At 43.9% G+C, this 24,389-nt stretch overlaps 3 protein-coding genes across 4 annotated transcripts in view; 1 reads left to right on the top strand and 2 right to left on the bottom strand.

Annotated features, from left to right (window-relative positions):
• Positions 1-415: 415 nt before the first annotated feature.
• Positions 416-3,239, bottom strand: LOC311013927 (CDGSH iron-sulfur domain-containing protein 1). The gene is made up of 3 exons (XM_084010235.1): positions 3,066-3,239; positions 1,794-1,996; positions 416-1,354 (listed from the first exon to the last, which is right to left on the bottom strand). Exons 1-3 carry the CDS (start codon positions 3,127-3,129, stop codon positions 1,265-1,267), a joined length of 357 nt encoding a protein of 118 aa, XP_083866361.1. The 5' UTR covers positions 3,130-3,239; the 3' UTR covers positions 416-1,264.
• A 1,081-nt stretch (positions 3,240-4,320) lies between these two features.
• ube2d2 (ubiquitin-conjugating enzyme E2D 2) lies at positions 4,321-13,760 on the bottom strand. Its single transcript, XM_084010505.1, has 7 exons — positions 13,487-13,760; positions 11,803-11,866; positions 8,265-8,296; positions 7,984-8,061; positions 7,681-7,786; positions 7,193-7,286; positions 4,321-5,604 (listed from the first exon to the last, which is right to left on the bottom strand). The coding sequence occupies exons 1-7, from the start codon at positions 13,508-13,510 to the stop codon at positions 5,559-5,561; spliced, it is 444 nt and encodes a 147-aa protein (XP_083866631.1). The 5' UTR covers positions 13,511-13,760; the 3' UTR covers positions 4,321-5,558.
• A 4,350-nt stretch (positions 13,761-18,110) lies between these two features.
• The window catches only part of ppp3cb (protein phosphatase 3, catalytic subunit, beta isozyme), a 29,155-nt gene continuing 22,876 nt past the window's right edge, over positions 18,111-24,389 (top strand). For both annotated transcript variants that reach the window (XM_084010403.1, XM_084010402.1), the window contains exon 1: positions 18,111-18,235. In XM_084010403.1, the coding sequence (XP_083866529.1) occupies positions 18,211-18,235 (25 nt within the window). In that variant the 5' untranslated portion in view covers positions 18,111-18,210. The remainder of the gene's footprint in view (positions 18,236-24,389) is intronic.

Genomic DNA, 24,389 nt, shown 5'->3' with positions numbered 1-24,389 from the left:
CTGGCCTGGACTATCCGTGCAAACACAGCGTCTTCTAGCGGTCACCGCGAGTACTGCCGCATCTTAAAATGGCCACTGGTGCTGGTGGACACTGCAGCACGGCGGCCCCCCCTTCACCTCCAGCCGAGGCCTCTCTCTCTCTCTCACACACACACACACACACACACACGTCCCACTGCAGTCACCACACAGGGCTGTTTACTCATTATCCCGTCCGCTGTTAATCCATGAACACACGGCTCTGCCTCGCTGCTAACGGAGGTGAAGTTTTACACTGAAGTGCATTTAATCACGTGATTAAAACAAAAACAAATATAGAGTTTGGTCCCTGGCCTTGCAGAAAAAAACAAACAAACAAAATAAAAAAAATGATAAAACATCCCCTCCAAAAAATAAATACACGAAAGCCGACAAATCAGATCACTCAATAAGTTTTTATTCACAATATACAGAACGATGATTCAAGTCGGACAAACCGCAGCCAGTAGAAAATAAGTCTAAAGAAAAATCGCAAAATACATCCTTTTTATAACACTTGAACAGATTAAATACGAGTTTTCCTCAGAAAGAGCAGATGGTAACCGGATACGAACGGCAGATAGTGTTTCGACAAGGTTGGAAGAATTTTAATTTCATTCAGAGAACAAACAAACTTCTGTTTTCTTTGACTAAGCAGCTCTTAGTGCAAAAAAAAGAATATAATTAGAATATGTAACATTCGTATGTGTGCGTTCAGAGTCCGGGTTAGTAGATTTAAAACGTTAAGGCCTTCGCTGACTTGTAAATTAAATATGGGCCTGCCTCGAGACACAGAGCAGCCGGTAATCATGTTTCATGCTCGACGCCCAGAGGAGGCGAGGAGGAGGAAGGGGAGAGAGAGGCGACGCCGGGACGTGAAGGCAAAATGGCTGCATGTTGGAACATTTCACTTCCATCCGATCCAGTGAGAACTTTTAACTTAACTCTTCACATTAAGTAGGTCAAAATACAACTTCCTGCCGCACCGCGTCCGACTGTCAAAGTCCCGTTTCCTTATCGCTCCTCAAATGACCTTTGATCTTAGAAAGTAGTGTCGGCCTGCATGAAAAAAATAATAATCTAAATTCACAACATTTTGCAGCACTTTCTGGTCTGAAGAACATCCACCGTTTTTATTTAATGGCGGCGGCGTCCTAGAATAAAGCATCAGTGTGACACTGAGGATGATAAATGATTGGACAAACTACGAGAAGCCATGAGGGTGAGGGTCGTCTGATTGGAGGGCTTAGGCGTCCTTCTTTTTGATGATGAGCGGCCCGACGTTGTCCCCGGTTTCCTCGTTGTGTTTGGTGTGAGCTCCGTCGCAGTAAGGGAACTGTGAGGAAAACAAAAACCTTAAGTTAGATAATAAAAACATGTAGAACAGAAGTACATTAAATCATTTTGATCACCATTTCCTCGTTCCTTGTTCTTTATCTCCATAAAGCCAACAGTAGATCTCGTTTACACAATAAAAAGACTTCTCTGCATCTCAAGGACTTCTTTAAAGTTCCTCCTGGGTTCCCTTTCAGTGTTTTGTTATTTTAAAAACACACACCTCGACACAAAATGATCATTCAGTTTAATTAAGATTCTCACACCAAATGTTTAATTTGCTCAAGCCGACACTAACGAGCAGAGCTCTGTGGTTTGAAAGGGCAGCTTAAGGGGGGGGGGGGGGGGGACAACAACAACACCTGGCTGTGACATCGCTGACCCTACAGACAGCAGTTGGGACCAGGTACTCAAAACACTAATCGGCGCTGACGGCTGACCTTCTTTGACTTCCAGCAGCGGCAGTACACGGCCTTGGTGCCGATGTCCTCCATGTCGAAGCTGTGCACCACTTTGGGGCTGTCTTTACTGATGGCCGTGTTCACCAGGCCTTTTTTACAGCTCCGCCCGCTCAAGTAGTGGCTGACTAGAAAACCCCCGACGGCTGCAACCACGGCAACCGGCACCGCCACTACAAAATGCTCTGGGTAGGGAGAGAGACAGACAGACAGGCAGACAGTCAGTCAATATGTGCACACAGACACAAATGTTAGAAAACATCCCAAACACAATACACACGCTGCTGCATAACGATGGATGATTAATCATCTCATGCATAGATGATTAAACACCTGCAACTGCACATTTAAATACAAACTAAATGTATGTTTTCTTTGTTTTTTCATAACATCCACCTGCTGTTCAATTGAGATCAGGTGTCATTATATAATTAAAAAAAGGAAACAGGTGTTCATGTCATGGAAAACTGATGAATCGAGATTATAGGAAATCTCTCAGGCACCCAAACCTGGACGACTTCTGTTGGTCAAGGCTATAAAGTCATATTTATCAGCATTTGCTGCACGATTTCAGTGTTTACTCATGCTTTCGTAGCCTTTTGGTGATTTATAGTTAAGCAGAAATCCAAACTAACATTTTAAAAGGATTTGGGTGCTCCAAGAAGATGAAGCTAAGGTCCTAGGGGTTCGTCACGCTGCATCATCCAGTCAGGAAGGATGGGGCCCGTCTATAAAGAGGAATCTTTCAACTCTAATTAGGTTATGTATAGTGCATTTCTTTTCTTTTTTGGCAAAGGGAATTGAGACGTCACGCCGGCGTCACATGGTGTAGTAAAACCAGCAGAACAACAGGGGCCCTCTGCTGTCAGTCTGGATCAGCAAGCTTTTTTTTTTCTTACCCGCCAGAGGCCACGACCAATCAAGATATTCCTGCTTGTAGATTAAACATCCCCCCCCCCCCCCCAAAATAAACTACCCTTCCTTAGGTTAGAGACCCAACACGTAGCCGCATCCGTGACTGTTTAGCTTAGCTGTTAGTCAGCTAACATGTCAATTAATAAGTAACTTTAACACATTAGATAACGTGAATAATTTAATGATACGTTCGTATTTAATACGCGCAAATGGAGTTGTAAGTTAGCTCGTGACGTTACTTGGCTCGGTCTAATGTCTGGTCGCGAATGTTTGTTTAAGTTTTGGAACACCCGTATTGAAAGCTAGCTTTGCCGTTAGCTAAGCTAACCATACTTGTACCTTTTGACAAGGAGAATCCCGGTCTGGGCAGCGCGGGAATGGCCGGGAGACTCGGGGTTGCCATGTTTCTCCCTGGACGAAGGTTTTTGTGTGTTTGTTGTTGTCGGAGGCGCTCAGCAGCAGCAGAGGCAGCAGCAAGGTCATCCGGGGAGTCTTAACTGAACTCTGTCGGCTCCAGAAAGCACCGTGCTTGGCTCAGACGTCACTGCGCCGCAGCCAATCAGGGTTCGCGAAGGGGAGGGGCAATCTTTGGTTGATCGTGCCTTCAGCGTACTTCCGGCTTCGTTTTATTAGCCGTTTGAAGACGGAACCGCAACGATAATCTCCAAGATTTGATCCATTAAGTTGCTTTCTCAGGATATTAAGCACGTATGGGGTTTAATGAGACCCGTATGGAGATCTCGAGTCCACCTAGAATGGAGTATATATATATTTGTTTTTGTAAAAGTTGATTATTTACCGTGTGAAAGAGTTAAAACACTTTCTGGCATCTCCCGGAGCTTCCGGCTAGATTTCACAGCATGATAGTGGGTGATTGATGCTTTAATTAACTGTTGTATTTAACGGCAGTGATTAGCTTTCTCGTCTTATGAGATTTTATCATTTAAATTACACGTTGCCCCTGTTTTCACCATAGAAACGGCCATATTATCATATCCACTGGGGGAGAATCATCTCGATTCTTTGGAACCACGTGAATCCGAAGAGGAGCCACAAGAGTCCTTTCTGAATGTAATTTGATTAATTGTTTTTAACAGAGAAAACAAACTTTTCTATCTTTAGTAAGTTATTAATATATGAACCCAGATTACCTTCAAATTTAAATGTTATGCACTCCATGTACTTCACAGAAAAACCACCAGGGGGCAACGAAACAATCTGCCCTCATAGGAACTAGAAGAAAAAAATGATTTTTTAAATGCTGTCTGAAGGTAAACTACTAGGTATAGCTAAGTAATTATTTTTCCTTTTAAACCAATATATATTATATTTGATTTCACTTTAATCAGAGCACAAGCAGACACTTCTAATAATGAATTCTTAATTTCAAAACCCTTCCAAGTTTCAGTAAAGTTGTATTCTTTAATCACATATTTTGTTCCCCCCAAAATCCACAAAGAACGGCACTACCCAAGGCAGGTATGATTCATCCCGTCTAATTCCTGTAGAAGTGGGTCATGAGTGTGACCTAGCTTCACATGTCCCTTTCCTACCTCTGCATGTCCTCCAAAAGGGGCCCGAGAATGAGTCAACACAGGAATAATGGGTTTTTATTACACAGTTTAATCAACACACAAAGCTCAACGAGCCTCTCAGGTAATTCAATATACAGAGGTTTTGTGCAAGAAGAGTGGGTTCTCCTCGCACCCAGAGCCCAAGCCAGTCCCATAGCCATTTACGATGTTAGCCTCTAATTTAACAATAGCAAAAATAAAAAGAGAAAACAAAAAAGAAAAAGGGGGAGAAAAAAAGCAACCTAAAGAGTTATGGAGGGGGGAGGGGTGTGTGTAAAAACACAGGTTAAACTAAGAAAAATAAACTGCTTAAATACCTGGTTCAGATCCTCCACTTTGTGAAAAAAGAAATGTTGGTGGTAGTGGTGGGGGGTGACATGGGGGTTACAATTGTGCGTGCATGTGTGTCTATGTGTGTGTGTACAAAGGGGTCAACTTGGTTGTGGTTGGAGGGGAGAAGGGGGGAGTTAGGAGCAGGAGGTGTGGGGATAAATCCAAGTCCTTTCATGGAATCCAAACAGAACACCGAAATAGGCCATATGCATTTTTTCTTTTTTCTTTTACACAGCCTGCAATGATTTCCTTTAAGTATTCGTTATATAAAATACAGAGTGCCCTTCGATTAGCGTGCAAAAACAAACTGCTCTCTTGATTCGTCACCCGTACAGATGGGAGTTATGAAGGACAGCAAAACAAGAAACGTTGCAGAGTGTAAAAAATCCCTCCCATCTTATTGTCCCCCAGTCCCATAAATCACGAGGGAAATAAAGAAAATAAGGTACCCCCCACTGCAAGATTTACAGATGCTCAAAGGAATGCTGGGAGGGAAGGGGAGGGGGGGGTGACGTCACCTGCATGGTGACAAAACGGAACGGAACGCAGAAGTCAGGCGATGGGGTCAGAGGTCACAATGGAGGGAGGAAGGTGGAAAAAGGAGGAGGGAGAGATGGGTGTTACCATTGCAAGTTGACAATATGTACACTGGAGGGTGGGCAAGTGAGCTGAGAGGCGGGAGGGGAAGGGAGACAAAGAGAGGGAGGGAGAGAGATAGAGGGGGGAGGAGGAGGGGCAGAGGGAGTTTTACAGGTGCTCTGGTGAAGGGGAGGCGTGGCTCAAAGAAAGCACTCCAACGGAAACCAACAAGATCTTGTTTTAAACTTTTCATTTGTTTGAATGGTTTTTGTTTGTTTTCTCTTTACGTCTGAAGCTCCCCTAACCTTATGTCGTAGAGGTGGTTGGCCATGATTCTACCCCAACACTACATTGCATACTTTTGTGTCCATTCCCGAGCTATTCTGTTGTACCTGTGAACAAGCAGAGACAGAAGGGAGTTGTTTAGGCACACATTAGGATTACATCTTTCACATCAAAACAACAAAAATCCATAGGGAAGCTCCGCCCCTCCATTAACTTCCATGTGCACATCATAAGTTTGATGCCATCCTTCTGCAGCAGAGATCACTCCACTAGGGCACGCAAACCTCTGACATCTTGCAGCGATTTCTTTTCAGCGGGGATGTTTTTATTTCCTCTTCCCACTGCAGCAAACTGCCAGGAGGCAACGCCGCCGGCCAATTAGGCACAGGAAGAACAGTTTGAGCGCAATAAAAATGACCGCCATTCTCACTGTACTGATGGTGTTTGTTAAGCTTGTTGGTGTGTGAATTTTACAGCTACACCACTGTGGTGGAAACCAAGGACAGCATGACCTGGACACCCAGCTTTTACTCATTGGAGTGTGTGACTCTACTGCTGTCAATAATTGGAAAAATAAGAAATAATGTTGAATTAATTAATAGCACCAAATGCAAAGCTATTTCCTGGCAAGGAATGTTTTAAATGTAACATAAAAAAGGAGCGTGTGTAATATAGTTTAATCTTTGAAGTTGCTCAGCGTCCATTAAGAGCAGCAGGTAGGGGAGACAAACCAGATTAATTACCTTCAGGTGGACGCAACTACTGATTTCAGAGGGGGATATATATCAAAATGTGCTGAAACTGTAAAGTTCATTTTTATTAATCTTCCGTGCATTGTGTTAACACGCGTGACGCGTTTTAATCGCCCTTTCTGAGCGGCCAGAACCTGCTGTGTTATTATGCTCACACTGACCGGATCAACTGGGCCTCACACTCCCCTAAAACACAGAAGCTCCATTCGGTTTCACCATTTATATACAATTAGATTCGCTTCGGATGGAGGTAAACAAGAAAAAAACACGGAGAAGCGATCCGTCTGATGTATAGTGAAGTTAAATTTGAAGTCACATCAGTCTAAAGACAGTTTTAGCCACAACATATAAAATATGACTCCAGTAATATTAAAACAAACTCGGCACAGTTTATAGTGGAGGTTTTTCACAGCAGCCATGTGGGAAATCAGACCGTGATATTGCTCAAACTGCAAGATGGCAAAGCAAAATTTATGTCCTGCCAGAAATAAATACAGACCTGATCTGTTCAGCGTCTGCTCGCCTTAAAAGACTCCTGCACGGTAAGTGGACTGTAGATTTTTAAAGCCAGTTCCAGTTACTTTAACCTGTGATGACACCTGCTCTTTGTGTACGTTGGCTTTCAAACAGACAACACAGAAATGTTGCTAATTTATGCAGATTTTGTCAAATTCCTGCAATCGAAATCTTTGTCTTCTTCTTTGCTTACGAGTGCTGCACGCTCTGTACCAGTACCAATGTTTTCACAATCAATACTCATTAGTAAGATGGAGGTTCTGTCCACCAGCAGCCGGTTTGTGACACTGACTTTATTCAGAACAGACCTCAGAGCAGCTCCACCCAGGCCGGCGGAGACGTGAGATGTTGACAAGAGTCATGAAGCATGGAAACAATGAATATATGGGAACGGTGCCCCTAAAGAGCAAAAAGCTGGTAATCTTACTTTTCCCTGTCCGTCTTGTAGATGCGGGCGATCTCAGGTACTAAGGGGTCGTCCGGGTTTGGGTCACACAGCAGAGAGCAGATGGACAGGAGGACTGGAGGGGAGATACCAGAAAGTATTCACAAACTTTCCAGAAATTATGCTGTATTTTCCTTTAGATGTCTCTTGGGTGCAAGTCAGTATTTGACCAGTCTATAGAACCGTTGATAAAACATGTAATTGAGATTTGAAAAAACTCTTGTGCACAAACAACAACATTTCCAAGCACACGCAGTCGTAAGAGCTGCATGAAAAGCTGACATTTACAGAGAGAGCACTCCCGTTTAAACACAAGGACCTCTGCTTGAGGAGGCTGCAATACATTTCTTGTCAGAAGTAGTTTAATTTAAAATAGGAAACAACATGTTTCCCCTGTTCCTTCATTCCTAACACCCTGTCGTAGCATCATGCATGCAGGTAGCAGCGTCGGTGAGAAACCGTGTGTCTACCTTTGGAGATGGTGAGAGCCGGAGACCACTGTGATCGCAGAATGTCAAGACAAATGCTGCCGTTGCTGTTGATATTTGGGTGGTAGATTCTTGTGGTAAATGCAACCTGGAAACAGACAGAGAGAAAAGAAATGAAAGGGGGAGGGGGGGGGAGGTAAGAAGAGGGGCAGGTGAGAACAACAACAGGAAATGTGATGTAAAGCCGTGGCATGTTTTAGCAGGCAAGACGTACTTCTACATGCCTCGCTGTTACCATGTGGATGTATGCTGCTGCTGCTTTGTGTGCGTGTCCATCCTGCTTACCTTTGGCGGTTTGAAGGGGTAGTCTGTGGGGAAGTGTATGGTCAAGAAGAAAACCCCGCTCTGGTAAGGACTGTCATTCTAACAAAGGGAAGAAAAGCCAGTTCATCTCGTTAGTGACTGAGGTGCAAGCATGACAAACACATTAGATGAAAAAATACAATAATTCAAAGTTAAGTGACGGTAAGAACATTCTGTCCATCTGTATGATTGTTAATACCCAGCAAACATACAGCAGTGTGATTAAGGACTCAATCAATAACGTACAAGAAGTGAATACTTACAGGTCCCATTATTGTGGCTTGCCAGTGAAACACTGCAACAAAAAACAAACAAACAGAGATATTAGTTATGAAAACACTAATAAACAACAACGCATGGCTGAGATGTGTGTGTGCGGGTTTATCGGTCCAGTTGAGCAACAGGCTCTGAAATAAAGCACGACTCGGGACAGATATTCTTGGAAGTGGTATTTTTAAAACTGTGAATGGTGACGGGTCACATAATGGCAGTAGACGCACTGTACTGCTCAATAGTTGCTCGTTATATAAAAAAAAGGGGGATGTTATCCTGACATGAGGTATAATTTTAAAGCTTGGCTTGACACGAATTGTGACAAGAAAACCAAACCATCAGAATTGGATTTAGTTGCGTTTGAACCCGTCTAATTCAGACATCCTGTCGAGGTCTGAGGACAAATGTGTGAACGACAGCATTTATGCAACAAGAAACGCTTCCTTGTAGTTTACAGTAGTGGTTTATTAGATGTTGCGAGGCAGGAAGTGACATGTACGTGTTCTGATTTTTACGTGTCAGTGTAAGGTGCCGCGCGCATGTTTAAGATGCGGAAATAAAGAAAACCATTAATGTTGGGCTCTGACACAGCCAGTTCTTATCGACGCCTGCACACTGGAATGATCTCAGAGGGACAAACATACGCTTTGATTTGACTTTGATTGTTTTAAGGCAAGACATTTTAATGACCCCACAGACAAAGCTGTTCAAATATGCAGGCCGGCGTTTTATCCAAGTGATTTCAAGAAAGGAGTGTTAGTAGCACTCATATGGTTAAACATTTTGTTGGTACCGATATTGAAAACAAGTTTTCTGATGCCGCTGGAACAAGCTACTGCTCGCTACACGAGCCGACAAGTTGTTGTAACACTAATGATGTAACACTGCATGTTCTACTTGTTCTTTCTATGGCTAGTTACACTTCAACCAATCAATCCCCCACCTACCAAACAGTGATTTATATAAATATAAATTCTAATGGAACGAGTACATTTGACAGATTGCAGCACAATAATCTGTGCTCCATAATAGCATTTTTTTATATGAAGGAAATAAACTCCTGCCACTGTATTCGTGCAACTATGACCCTTTAAATGTGGTAAACAGGAGTTAAACACGAGAAATGTGGCCGAGGAACCCCAACACAACTATAGCTTGAAAGGACCGTCTGTTGCTGCCTTCACGTGGCATCGGAATTATGGTAAATACGAGTTGCCGACTAGGAAACTGCTCATGAAAGTCGAAATTAAAAGTGGGGAAACTGAGATAATGTAAGGGGTGACCAGAACGTTTCAACATGGCGGAGAAGAGGACATTCAGCGGCGGATGGTACGTAACTCTTTATTTTTAACAGATCAACAAGTACAAGCTGTTGCTTGTGTACATGATTTTAATCTGTAATCTATGTACACTTAACTTGATGTAAAACGATATTATTTATTGTTCTATTCATGACATATGGACTATTAGTCTGCTGACGTTACCTTGTCCACAGTTCCCCACAACAAAGCATTTAAACATGATATTCTGGAAATTCTGACTTGGTAAATGTCCTCATTTGACTTCACAAGTGGGAAGTTGGATCTTCCGACTAGCACACAAAGGCAGCATAAGATTCACCAGGAGATTTCTTCACACAAACTGAACTTCAAAACTGTATTAATTCCAGCAGTGTCACCTCAGACATGATGACATAAAGCAAAGAACGGTCTGGGAGGGCATCGTTCTGATTCTGACAGCATGTAATGCTCGTGTCGACATTATAAAAGCGGTAAACCCTCGTACCTTTGCTGCTACTATGTTAGCTATGTGGCTCTCAGTATGGACAGTGGACACAGTCAATAGAAGGGTTTGTGTTTGTGTTGCTTACAGTGAATGGTTAAAAACAGCAACACACACGTCACAGGCTGTCAGTATAAACATCAGCTCATTTATGGTTTGTTGTGGATCAGCGGGGGCAGAACAATAGCCAGAAAAACATCCACACATGTCAAATAACTAGGACACATATGCTCGACAAAACACCCATCCACTCATTTAAGTCAGGTTGGCCACTTCATCATATTAATTTTAGATTCTAACAAAATTGTTTAGATTGAAAAAAAAAAATGTGTTGATTGACTATGTGAAGCCTTCATTTGAACACAAAGTGAGCAGGATAGAGAATCATGTCCGTCTAGGAGTCGTGTCCCCACAAGCGGAGAGGTTGTGTCCTGCTGAGTAGAGTGTTTGGCAAATATTAGCAAAAATGATTGATGACCCAAAGCATTCAGAATTGCATCGATGGCACAGACAGGGGACGTCCGCATTAGACGGGCTACCTCGGGAACACCGGTGGCTGCAGCAGGCGATGGCTCGGTACACCACACAGACGTTTATGGGCTCAATGAATGAATTAATTTTATTTACGCTGCCCTTTTTTAACACAGCAGAGCCATCTCTAAGATGCATCGAAAACACACACTTAAATACAGGCAGTGAAGTCAAAGTGACAGTCCAATAACATATCACGAAAATGGAAGCTGTGCCTCAGCCTCACCCTGTAAATGTCACTTTTGGATTTTTGCAATTATGCAAAGTAATGTCCCATGCCCCAAATCATCTTATCTGACCTTTATTTATCCAGGACAGTCCCGTGGAGATTTTAAAATTCTCTTTCAAGGTGGTCCTGTGCAAGGATTTAAAAAATAAAATATGATGCAATGGAGCTTCCTGCTGAAACATATGTTGACAGGAGTTTCTACCCTGTAAGACAACTTAAGTCGCAACTAATTTAAAAGGTAACCTGTCACCTTTAAACTGTAGTCCAATAAAAGTATGAATTGCTGTGATGTCTGACTGTTGACAGTAGCAGCTTACACAAGTCAAAAAAAAACTTGCATTTCATCAATGTCGACATTTAAAATATTTTTTTCAAGAAAATACCTACAGAATTATGAAATATATTTAATCCCATATACTTAAATTAAACGGATACAAATCAGTCTGCATTTCCTCTTACGCAACAAAACAAAACAGTACGAGCCAGACCAGAATTCCCCTTATGCTCGCCCCAAAAATAAAAGTGAAACTGACATGAAGTAGAGTACATGAATATTCTGCTTTTAGAATCCAGGTATTTCCTGGATCTGATTGCTCAAACAACAGAGATATTTCCTTAAATTTAGTTAAAGGCACTGGACTCCAGCTGACTTTTAACAAGTAGAACGTCAGCTCTTTGACTGATGTCTTTTCCCTTTTCAAGTTACAAGAATAGAAAACATATTATGTATTTCAGTGTATATTGTGGACATTCTTTTTCAGATTCAAACCAAAAAACACTAAATTAAAACAAAGGAGCAGATCTGGAGACCATCATGGTGGTCTTACAGGTGAAACACTCAATCCATTATTTTTGGTGTCATTTGTGAGAAGTTTGACTGATAAATATGCATTTCAGCGGATTGAGAAGAGTGAACCAGGAGGTTTTTAGATCTAAACCCACTCACAAACTCACTCACACAGCTACCAACAAACAGACAAACTTACTGTCATCTCCTACTGGTCCTGCAGAACACTGGGCTGGTGGATCCCGTGCCAAGTCGTTCAACTCCTGAGACAAACAAAACAACAAATCTTGGATCAGTTCTTGTACAGTTTCACCGAACTATAACCTTAGATAGCACAACTGTAAATGTACGACATGTACAACATTTATGGGGGAATAATATATCTTATATAATAATGTGATTTACAGAAATACAACAAGCAGTTCCTCCTGACAACAACAACAGTACACGTAGCACCTTGATCACTGGAGTGACCGCTATTACATAATAGCATTCCTGCAGGTACAGCCAGGTGACAGCCAAACTGAGGACGATAGGTCAACAGGTGTTTGTGTGTTTTTAACAGTATGCTTTAACAGTGTGCAGCCCAGTGTAACGGGACGGTGCACAGCTACAGCTAGGTGCTCGGGTTCCACTGCTAGCCACTAATTAGCCGCATTTTGTGACACGGGGCTAACGTCACTTGGACTCGATGAACAACATCCGAGACCTAAATGTAAAAAAAAAACACACACCGTTCAGCTTAAAACCATCGAGACAGGCGGCATAGCGACGCTGTGCTGCTCGCCTGCCTGTCAGCAACATGGCATCAAAGGCGAACAACGCGTGGGGCCTGTTTTTAAACCGTAGCGACAGCATGCTAACACCACCGCTAGCGTCTTCCTGCACTTCCCTTTTAGTCGAGCACAAATAACTACTATGCCAAAAAACACGTATTTTTTAGTACGTTTATCGACGATATATGAAACACATAATATGTTCTGCATTACGAAGAAACGTTAATGCTTAAACAGAAGGGGGGGATTACATATACGATAGCTTAACCTTTAGCTTCACATCCATCCGTATCTCCGTGGCTGCTATAATTATACTTACATCCGAACATATACAGAAATAACTACCATTACGAGTCAAGGTAACTACCTAAGAAGAGATAAATAAATAAAAAATAAAAGCGCGAGTCCTGACGCTAGCATCGCGGCTAACGCTAGCTGGGTAACTTATCTGTCAAATCAAAGAAGCGACTTCAGCGAGGTGAAAGTAACTCGTCGTAAATAACATTTAGCTACCTATACTGCCGTGTATGAGGCAGCTAAGAGGGTACATGAGAGCATAATACACCCACGGGTGAGAAACTATCGTGATTTTTAACTGTTTAAAGGGTGTTAACAGCTAGCGTTACTCTAACGTCAGTGAGCTAGCGAGTTAGCAGCCAACTACTACGGGGAGATAACGTTAGCCGGGGACGGCTAACACACCGCCGCTATCACGTTCACCGGTCAAACATTCACATCCAGCATTTAAAGACTTCGATGGTGTGGGGCACATTTGTGGATATAACAGAGAAGCTACAACCACCGATACTTGTGAGCTAATTGAGGATAACGGTTTCAGTTGGCCCCCGTTTGTAGCAGCGCTGGCGAACACAGACAGGCGGCGCATTGCTGCTCTCTCTGTCGTCACTCGCTATTTAGAGACCGTTAGCTGGCAGTTTGAAGCCAAGCCTGGGTTATTTAAGTCATTATTTTAGCGTTGTTCTCAGTGTATTGAAGCCAACGGGCGAGCATCTGACGGGGCAACCTTGGAATCAAACCCCCCTCCCTCCCTCCCGTCTCCTAGCGAAACTGCGAAATCCCGGGGCCTCCGTTCGTTCACTTCCTTACCTTGTGAATTCTTTTCAGAGCCATTGTTGTGCTAGCCGCTTCTGTCAGGGAAAAAACGTGCGATTAAAATGGCGATTGATATCACTCGTCCGTTGGTAATGCTACGACTTCGATATCACGGAGGCGCCGTTGCTGTACACGGAGTTTATTTTTTTTTACCGATCGCTACCAGGAGTGACCACCGATAAAAATTTCGAGACGAAACTGAAAGATAGAAGGGGTAGAACCGCGATCCTTCCTCCTACTGCAGCGGCTACCAAATCACTGCGGCCTGCGTTCTGCCAGCAGCAACGACGACAAGACTTCCGATCTCAACCCCTTCACAATAAAAGCTCCGTCGCCATGACTCCAAAACAGGTTAAAACGTCAAGATTACAAATTACATTATGGAAGTATCCTGCTTGGTTGTGCGTTGTTTTCATACTGCAAATTAAATTACACCGGTATAAAAATAAAAAAAACAAATAAAATCAATTGAAAGCCTGTGAAAATCCTATTTGACTGTCCTATTTGATAGGCTACTTTAAAACTGATTATGTGTAGTTTCCATCATACAGATCACATGTTATAAAGTAAGTAACCATTAATTTAATTAGTTATTAAAAAGACTATTATTCTATTAATTAATTATTCAAACTGTATTAAAATTTCAGTGAACAATATATTATTTGGGTTAAATCTGTGTAAGCGAAAATACGTAATTTACTTTACATTTAAAAAAATATATATTTAAACATAAATGTTTTATTCTGTCGCCCAAGCCGGAAGTCTGTGTCGGAACGCATCTCGCACTGCGCTACCGCTAAGAAAAAAAAGCCTTCCGCCGACACGAGCACGTAAAGGGCTCACGGTTGCAGTGCACGCCGAAGACGTAGTGCTGAAACTGGCGTCATTGTGGCTCTGGGCGTGCGACGGCGCGGCAGCGTTCACATGGTCCGGACGGAGCCAAAATGTCTACCCTGCACGTATTTTGCATAAGGTAAAACTCCGAGGGAACCTGCGCTTTAGACCGTCTACCACTACAATAATTTACACATTTACAGACAGCCGCAAGGGACGCGGTTACACATTATCGATATATGTTGGCCACAGCCATCGATTTAATCGCAGATCTTGTTTTAGGGCGTAATGTCACACAGTTGAACTACACCCGGGGTTTTTTTTTTTTGCTCCAGCGCGCGGAGTGATACCATTACAAAGACTTGTGACCGCGATGTCGTGGTGGGCCACACATTTCCAGGCTGTTAGTGAGGATCCGAGCTAGAACTAGAACTACGTATTGAACGCATACTTTAGTAAACCGTATATTTTGAATTTGTTTAAATACGTTGTCTCAACTCTTATTAGAAATGTGTCAGTGGGTGTTAAATACGTGGCGTATAAAACTTTCATTTTCCATTCGTCGAGCTTCACCTTTCAGGTAAAGGTGTACGTCAAAAAAGGTGGGCGGGTCATAGTAACTCTAACTTCCAATCATCTCAGAGCATCCACCTGAGGGTGAAGCTGTACAGGATGCACTCGATTTCTTCTTCTTTTTTTTTTCCATCACTGTAATAATAACAATGAATAACTACAAAAACACCCCACGTGCTCACCTGAAACGCTCCACAGCACGTGCCCATACCTGCAGAGGTGTACGGAGAAATGGCTTCCTCTCTAACTCTAAACATCTCCATGTAAGAATACACACAAACATTACATCACTACCGATTTGAATGGGAATTCTGTCAGAAAATCATTGATATTTAAGCAGAAGTTTCAGACATTCTATACTCAAGTACTAGATACTTATGTTTAAAAGAAAGTAGAAGTACTGATTCAATTATTTTACTCAAAGTGGAAAATGTACAGGCTCTGAAATGTACTCAAATTATAAAGTATCCCTATGAACGACATTTCTATCAGCTGTTTTTTATTCCAGGCTCTCTGAATCTCACGTCATTAATAATAAAATAACAATAATAGATAATTACCCTGAAATGCATTCGAATTAAAGCCTGTTTTTAAAATCTGAGGAGTAGAAAGTAGAACATGTCATCGGGAATTTACCGACACATTTAAATTGTATATTAATTGTATATACCAAAATAAGAATATTTTCTAGCAAATGTTGTGCCTTTTGTAGTAAAAAGCTAAGTAAAGCATCCTAGTGAATATCAGTATTTATAGACAACCATGAGGTCCTGTCGGCTGCAGAAAGTCTTCATGAAGGCATCAATGTACTCATTTCACAGCGTATGCAGACGACTATTTTTCCTCTTGCAGTGAGGCATTTGTTATGCAGCAGGCCCTATTCTGCTACAATAGACACACTGTACACTAATAGGCTGTGCAAGTGAATGTTTTCGTCCTATTCATAATTGTTCTTATGCTCTCATGAAACGCGTGGACAGATGAAGCAAAACCAGCCTCGGGGGGAAAGAAAAGTTTGTTTGCCTTAAAATGAAATATCAGATTTTTCTAGACTCACATTTGTTTTTTTTTGCACTCTGAACACATGATAAGCAGCATCTCCAGTTGTAGAAGTACTTAAGTATTATTATATTGCAGTAAAATGCAGAGATCTGACACTGAATACTTTTGTACATTTTCTAACACCTTAAAAAACATTAAACTCCCATGCAGTGTGCCTGACTTTGAACATGATTTTTACGTCAATCATTCAAAGTTCATTAATGGGTTTAAACTGTAACAGCTGTTTAGTTCTGAGTCGGAATCTAATCTTATACAACGACAACGTTTTTGTCCCTAATTAATTAATTGGCCCTCAGAACTGACACGTATAAAACAGAATGTTGGGTTAAAAGTATGAAAGAAACTCCATTTTTTGTGTGGTAGTGCGTGTTTGAACCAGGAGATGAAGAAACACACGATACCATAGAAGAAGGAACTGTTTTTGTTTTACAGGCTGTTTGTTGACAATGAATGACTTGATCTTTTTGTCCCCATTAAATAAAATCCAGTGATCCAGATTTTGTCGCACCTTAACTATTCATCCACTACTTGTCTTCAGTTTATTATGAGATGCAAATCTATATTTACAAATTTCAAAGTTGAAAGCCAACATGGCATGTGAGCAATCACACATTAGTTATCAGTGAAGTTGTGATTGTGATTATGTCTAATTATTCAGAGAGTGTGAACTGGTGCAGCACAGAGACTGCTGAATGCTCGCAGGCTGAGTTTGGCCAACATGAGGCTGACACACACACACACACACACACACACCCTCCGACCAATGACCGGTCCTTTGGAGACACCTTCTGGTCAGACTTCCCTTTTTTTTCTTCCTCCAACCTGCAGCTGTGTTTTCTGGCGTCCGGAGCCTCCACAGCCTTCTGTTGTGGTTCTTCCTGGAAAAACTGCATCCGTTTGTATCTCTATCACTTATATGATACCCTGATGAGTTCTGTTTGCATTCTAACACACACATGTCCAATAGAGCCAGAAGATCTTATAATATTATATATACACGGAGCCATGCAAATCGCCTTGTAGCGACATTTAAACACCAAACACCCCACAGAGTTGTTGTTAAGGGGGGAGAAAGCCCTGTAAAGCAGTTCCTCCACAGGGTGGCAGTATGAGTCTGTGTGTGTGTGTGTGTGTGTGTGTGTGTGTGTGTGTGTGTGTGTGTGTGTGTGTGTGTGTGTGTGTGTGTGTGTGTGTGTGTGTGTGTGTGCGTGTGTGCGTGTGCGTGGGAGTTCCTCCTCGCCATTCCGGGGTGTTGCCAGCTGCACAGCACCGCTAAGAGGCGTCCTGGAGAGGATGAGTCTCTTCGCCCTCTAACCTCCAGAGTCCACCATCCTCCTCCCCCACCTGCAACACCCCCCTCACCCCCTTCAAGTAACAGATTCGGGATCCAAGCATGTAAGCCTGTCTCCTCCTCCTGCTCCCCGAAGCCGCCGCAGCAGCAGGCTTCCCCCCATCCGAGGGAGCGCCGAGACTCCACCGATGCTGCAGCCGGAGAAGCATCCAGTTCCCGAAGCCTGCAGGTGGACCCGACACCACCACGGCCTCGGCCCTTGACAGAAAAGAGAGAGAGAGAGCAGCCCCCTCACCCCTACTCCCCCAAACCCCCACCCTCCCCCTGGCTCTGTTCCCGTCCAGGATATCCGGCGACCGGGTGATCAAACGTACGCATGCACGCTGCCTTACAGAGCTGCACGTCATTCTCCTTATTGAAACTCACCCTCTACGTTTGCATCAGTGGATCTTATATGCACGTTTGTTTTGAGTCCATGCATTTATTTTATTTGTATTATTATGACACCATAATAAAAGAAGCCTACTTGGCCGGCGAGTCACCGTGCATGTGAACCTTTTTTAGGGGGAGGGAGGGGGAGGAAAAGGGGGTGGGGGATATCCAGTAAGATACGCCATAATCAGGGACTTCCCTCGTTATTCTATTAGAATTCACCCCCTCACCGAGGCATTACCCCGTTTTCTAACGGGGGGGCGTCTCCTCCTCCTCCTCCTCCTCCTCCTCCTCCCATGTACAGCTATTGTTGCTGCATGAGCTCCAATTCACGCGCTCCACTCCTAGCGGTGGTTTCGCGTTACTGAATAATAGCCTCCAGACACACACACACACACACACACACGCGCAACCGAGAGAGTGATAGAGAGAGAGAGAGAGAGAGAGAGAGAGAGAGAGGGGAGAGCGGGGAGGGGAGAGAGGGAGATGAGCATCTCGTTCCAATGAAACACCGAGCAGTGTGACGATGACAGCGAAAGGCAGACATAAAGGTAAATACAACGCCGAGCGTAACCTGCGAGATCCTCTGTTTGGGTGGTGTTGTGGTGGTGTTCTGCTGTGGATGTGGATGATGGTGTCGCGGGGATGATGTTGCATGTAAGCAACGGTGCGTGGAGAGAGAGAGAGGGGGGGAGAGAGAGGGAGGGTAAGACTTGGCGCACGGAGAGACTCGAGGATGTTTTAGCTTTCTGTCTTTGTGTTGCTTTACTGAGTCTCCCGCCTGCGCGTCGCCGCGGCGGCGCCCCCCGTGTTCCGACGTGCCACCTCTCGTGGTGCTACGTTAGCCATCTAGTTATTTATTTATTTTTAATCCGAGCCAAAGTGTTTTTTTTTCTAAAAGGGCAGGTAGACTGGCAACTTCCCCCCCAGGCCTGAGTGCGCACCTTCAGACCCTCCCCGCGAGTTTGGGTGTTTTTTTTTAATTCTAGGGGCCTGCTGGATGAAGTCAGCCGGCGGCGGCGCGCGTGTCCGCCGACGTGACGCTTTTAAATAAAAGCCACGAGTGGCACATGATGGATTTACGCGTCGTTTTCAAGTGGTTTTCTCATTAGATCATCAGGGTGGTTGTGCGTCTTCAGTGCGCATCGCTCCTCCACGTCCGTCTCCGTGAAAGGTCTTTCCCCCCCAACCCCCCTTCTCTGGTGTCAAATGAGTTTCGGGATGCTGCGCCGCGTACCCGACCCTTATTGCCTCGACGATACAGCCCTGATGGTGTAATTGCATCGCTGGATTATAGAATATTTAATGTGTTTATGAGAGTTTCTGCTTTTACGCGTGGGCGGCTATATAAGGGGGGTGGGGGGGAGGAAGAGGAGGAGGAGGAAGAAGGGGGGGCTCCGCTCGGGTTGTGATCCGCGGAGCTTGCACAGATTGTCGTGCTTATCGGGTCACAACAAGGCTGGCAGTGGCAGCGACGCTTCCGCGCACGCAACACGGTCACATGCGACGATGCCCCGGCTCGCTGTGTTTCTCCCCACCGGCTCCCCTTAATGCACTCTCAAGGTCTCTCTGCCGGAAGAAGCGGAGCTGACAGTTGGATGCGTCGCTCGGGCATGCCCCGGTATTCCGTGCGTGCGTCGTGCTCGGAAGGAGGGGGGGGTTAGGGGGGGTGGGCTCTTGCAGTTTTTGCACGTAGGACTTGATGACTGCATGTGCATACAGTATGGCTGTGCTGTGCAACTGTAGGGGCTGTGGATGCAGCTGCAAAAAAACACACTGACCCCCACCCAATTCACCCATTAGTTGTCTGCCTCCAACTCCCAGAATCCCCTTCATGTGTGTTTTATTCACATCTGCATTTCTGTTTGCATGTGTGTTGTAACGCAGCTGGACCTCAGCTGCCTCAACTCTGGAACGCACAGCCTATATGCTCATGCATCATCCATCACACACACACACACACACACACACACACACAGTCAAGGTGAGGAGGATTTAGTGTGCACGAGACGAGGTAGTTCCCCTCCACCTTATGGATTTATTTCGTGGCATTCAGCGGAGAGAGGATGGAGACCAAAGGACGAAGCGCACCGAGGGCCAGAGAGTGTGGGGGCGAGGTGAGGCAAGAGAGGGAGGAGGGAAGGAGAGAAAGTGACAAGGCCAAACGGAGGAGGTGAGGGAGCTGGAGTGAGAAAGAGAGGCACAAAGGGGGAGATGGAGACAGCAGGGGAGAGAGAGAGAGAAGTGTTTCACACCGCTGAGTGGAAGGACGGAATCCTCTGACTTAACCGACGGACTCCTCACACCCGTCCTGATTCACTTACATGCAGACCCGTCTGTGTGTGTGTGTGTGTGTGTGTGTGTGTGTGTGTGTGTGTGTGTGCGTGTGTGTGTGTGTGTGAAAAAAACATGCAAAATGTGTGAATGTGACTCCTGCATGAAAGTTTAGTTCAATAACTTCAAAGTAGTCTCGGCCAAGCTTTCCGTTGGCTGTTCATAATCAGGCAGGCTGGAGTGTTTCTTTTGCAGAAACTCGATGTACGTTCTGTTGCTGCTCCTCCACGTATCTGACTGGATCTACAATGTAGAGCTGCAAGGACCCTGATTCATCATTATTATGGATGAGTTGACAGCAAGACATCCTGATCTTGATGTTATCTGCTCCTATCAGTGAATCAATGACATATGAATACATACCATGCAAACATGGTCGCTCGTCTCCCCGTCGATTCCCCCTAAAATCCCGATGCGAGTCACATCTGACCCACTGAGGCGCACGCCTCGTGCTGACATGTGAGTCAATGACAGTATCGAGTTATCAATTAACACTGCTAGTGGTTCAGCAGCTAAAAATCCAGGGAAATGGAAAATATGTTGGAGGTTTTGCGTTCAATGCTTCAGAAAATCCTTCCGGGTTAACGATTCTTTAACGGGACGGATTATGTGGAACACGTCACTTCCCTCCACACAGCTTCCTCTTCAAAGACCCTTTAGAGAGTCGTAGGTGTGATTAACATCATTGATGGTTGATGATGACACTCTTTATTGGACACAGCAGCCAATCAGAAGGTGAAGAAGGCTTAGCAAGAAGACATCACTGCTTCGTGTCACAGTCGTTCCAGTGAGCCAGCATCCATCATACCAAGACCCTGACCCACCTAAATGGAACGGGGCCATAATAGATGTTGGTTATTCCACCTGTGTTTACCCGGCGATGACGTGTAGAAATGGAAGCTGTGCAAAGGGCCTATCACCCTTCTCTTAAGGTGGAAAGTTTGACATTTCAAACAGGTGTGACTGAGGACATTAATCATGGCTGTGTTCCATTTAGCTGCTGCAGGTAATGTGCATGCTGGCTCACCTGCGTGCCCTTCTGGTTTACCTAAATGAAATAGGTCATGAATATCATTAGTTAGCTGTCTGACGTTATACCATCTCAAAAGTGACAATAGAGTTGAATCAACATGTTTCTGACTGAACGGGAGCTCCTTAAATATACATTTTATTGCATCTGACGTCACAGGTGTCGCTCATAGAACTGCAAACTCTCTGTATGACGACTATAATTGCGTTTAAACTATGTTAACCATTATCCTCAGGATGAAAACGAACATTTTATTAATATAATGCTGATACTGTGTTCACTCAAGTGTTTTCTGTTATTAAAATAGTTATGTTATAACTATTTTTCCATGTGAAGTCTATGAGAAAATGGTCCTACTTCTCTCTTGATGTATTATCTCAGTATAAAGTGAGTTTAGTCTCAATGTCTAGTTTCAAGTCTTCTTCAATCCAGCATGATGTTCATTCAGTACATTTAGTGACGTCAGCCTGACGACGGCCACTTCTTACATGTTTGAAACCAGAGGCCTCGCGTTGAGAAAGTAGTTCCCCTTTAAGAGATGAGAATGATTCACGTTGCAAAGTGGGCTTTTATTGTTTGTAAGTCGTGACCTTTTAAACATATCAATGAATGTGTGGTAGTGGTGGAGTATTCACCAGGCTGAGTGGAGTCATCATAGCCCACACACACACACACACACACACACACTACCTCCTGGCAAGGCTCGGGGCACACTGGGCATATTTTCTTTTGGTGAAACATGCTGTCCCGTTCCCTCATAGCTCCACCAGAGTGTGTGTGTGTGTGTGTGTGTGTGTGTGTGTGTGTGTTGGATTCTGGTGTTATCCTTGTCAACCAAGGGTCCCACCTTGACAGGTCTCCCTGTGTGTCCTGTGGGGAGGGTGGCAGGGCACGGTCTATTTATAGACAAGGTACTCCAGAGAGAGAGAGAGAGGGATTGTCTAATGAGGACAGGCTGTAAGGGGATGGGCCGTTGTTTCTGTGTGTGTGTGTGTGTGTGTGTGTGTGTGTGTGTGTGTGTGTGTGTGTTCACACAGATGGTCCTTCATGTGTGTAGTGTGCATTAATTGAACAACTTCAAACATCTTTAGTTTGTCCCCCCACCACCACCTTCAAAGACCCACAGATCCATGTTAGCTGATCTGGGTCAAAGATGGTAGATAAACACACACACACACACACAATGTGCATGTGAACAGTCATATCTTTCATCTCTCATACACCCCAATTTTTGCTCTCTCTCTCTCTCTCTCTCTCTCTCTCTCTCCTCACGTTGCACTCGTTCTTTCATCCCTCCGTTTCCTCCCTCCTTCATTTATTCATGCAGAGACAGTGGGATGAACCGATCTGAGGTGTGTGTGATCATTTAGAGGGGGAGGTCCTGTAGAGGGCAATACATCACACACACACACACACACACACATGCCATTAGTTCTGGTCGATGCCGCTGGACGAACACCAGACAGATTCAGTCTGCTCAGTATTTGCACCGTAATGAACCGAGTCATCGTTCGCTACGTAGAGGCCGTTAGTACTGTGCATGCTAAATGCTATGCTAAATGCTATGCTATGCTATGCTCAGGGCTGGCCCAAGCCTTTATATTCTTTAGAGACGTCTACGTCTCCAGAGGTCTCCTTCATATGGATTCCCATCACATTTACCTTGTGCATTTCTGCACGTTCATCCTGTGGCACATTTATGACACCGACTATCCATTAATGGAGGAGCTTCGTGTTTTATTCCTCTTTAGTCAGATTTTCTGGACACACATGAGGACAGATGGATTGTGACTTCTACAGTCATTCCTGCAATCTGTGTGTGTTCTCTCGCTCGTGTTGTCACTTCCTCCTCTCCGTCCTGCACCGGGCGCCGCTCCTCGTGAATCCCGTGTTATTAAAACTGATGGAATATCCTCATAATTAACGCTGGCCATTAGGGGAGGGATGCACCCAATAACCAGATGATTCTGATCAGATTCTGCTCCAGTTATGGCCGTGTTTTAGGAGATTTGGGTTGAACGCTAGATGTCTCTGGAGCGGTGGATTGTGTTTTGGCTGAGCTGGCACCTTTAATAAATTCTAAAAACAGTACATTAAGGAGCTAAAAAGAAGAAAGGCTCATCTTCCAGCCGATGATCCAGCTCTCTGCAGGTGATTTGTTGCTTCACGTGAGAAAGGATCGTTCTGTTTTCAATCTACTCGCCTGCACTTCAGAAAGTGGAGTCGCTGTTTATCATCTGTTCTCAGACGAGATTGGACTCTCAGAGCATAAAGTTCCCTCACAAAGTGTTAAATCAAAAAAGCCTCGGAGCAGCATTTGAGGGAAATACTATCTCCTATAACATCTACAAGCTCAGAGCGTCATTACTGCTGCTGTTCCTTCCTGACGTCTGACGGTGATTTGTAGTTTGGTAACATAAGCTTCATAAGATTTATGTAGACGGGATCATCAACACTTTAACAAACCAACACGACTCCATATGAATGGACCAGAATAATAGTTATAATAATATTTTTATTGATAAAGGCTTTCCATCAGTGCTTTACAACAAGACAAACAGATTTAAAACAGTTCAATAAGAATAAACAACAGTTCAGTAAAAACAAGAACAAACCAGTAAAAAACGTCCCCAGTACGATAATATATACCATAAATAAAATAAACCACGGCAACACAACTCAGGACTCATATATGGAAAGTTTTAATGTATTAAAAATGATCATTTTGTGTGTTTGAGCCGAGAGCACATCACGACACATTCTGTTGGGTTTCTGAAAGTTAACTAGATGTCCTTTATGATTAAAATATGTGGATAATGAAAATGAAATGGTTGATTTTGACTGAACTGAATGTGGATTTAACTCACCAGGGTTAAAAACCTTGGTGACATGCCTAAAAATACCACATTTTCTTCCTCATGCGAGACTAGAAGCCGACTCCTTATCTGTAAAGTCCTTTACAACATCGATTAGTAAGAAGCCAGCAGGATACTAAAGCTCAGTTAAAGTGGAAGGTGAGCTCCATGTCCCTTTGTAAGCCTGGATGATTAGCCTTTAGCAGCTCCTCTCTTTGTCCAGACTGAAATATTTAAACTTTTGGTGTGAACGGTCATGGTTCCCACATGATGAACCCTCATTACTTTGGTGATCCTTTGACATTTCCTCCAGTGCTCCACTTTATTTCAGACTAATGACATTCCCATCAGCCTCAGCTGTTCTGTGTGTTTAGTGCTTTCAAATGTTTGCTGGTACACTAAACACTAAACATCTGACATCAGTGTCTTTTGTAAAAGCCTGAGTCTCCATGGATCAGAGCGTTCCAGGAAGTAGATCCACAGCCT

The sequence above is a fragment of the Eutrigla gurnardus genome (assembly GCF_963514095.1).
Source record: "Eutrigla gurnardus genome assembly, chromosome: 5".
Classification (NCBI taxonomy): domain Eukaryota; kingdom Metazoa; phylum Chordata; class Actinopteri; order Perciformes; family Triglidae; genus Eutrigla; species Eutrigla gurnardus.
Note: the sequence above shows the minus strand (reverse complement) of the source record. Positions and strands in the feature narration are given on the sequence as shown.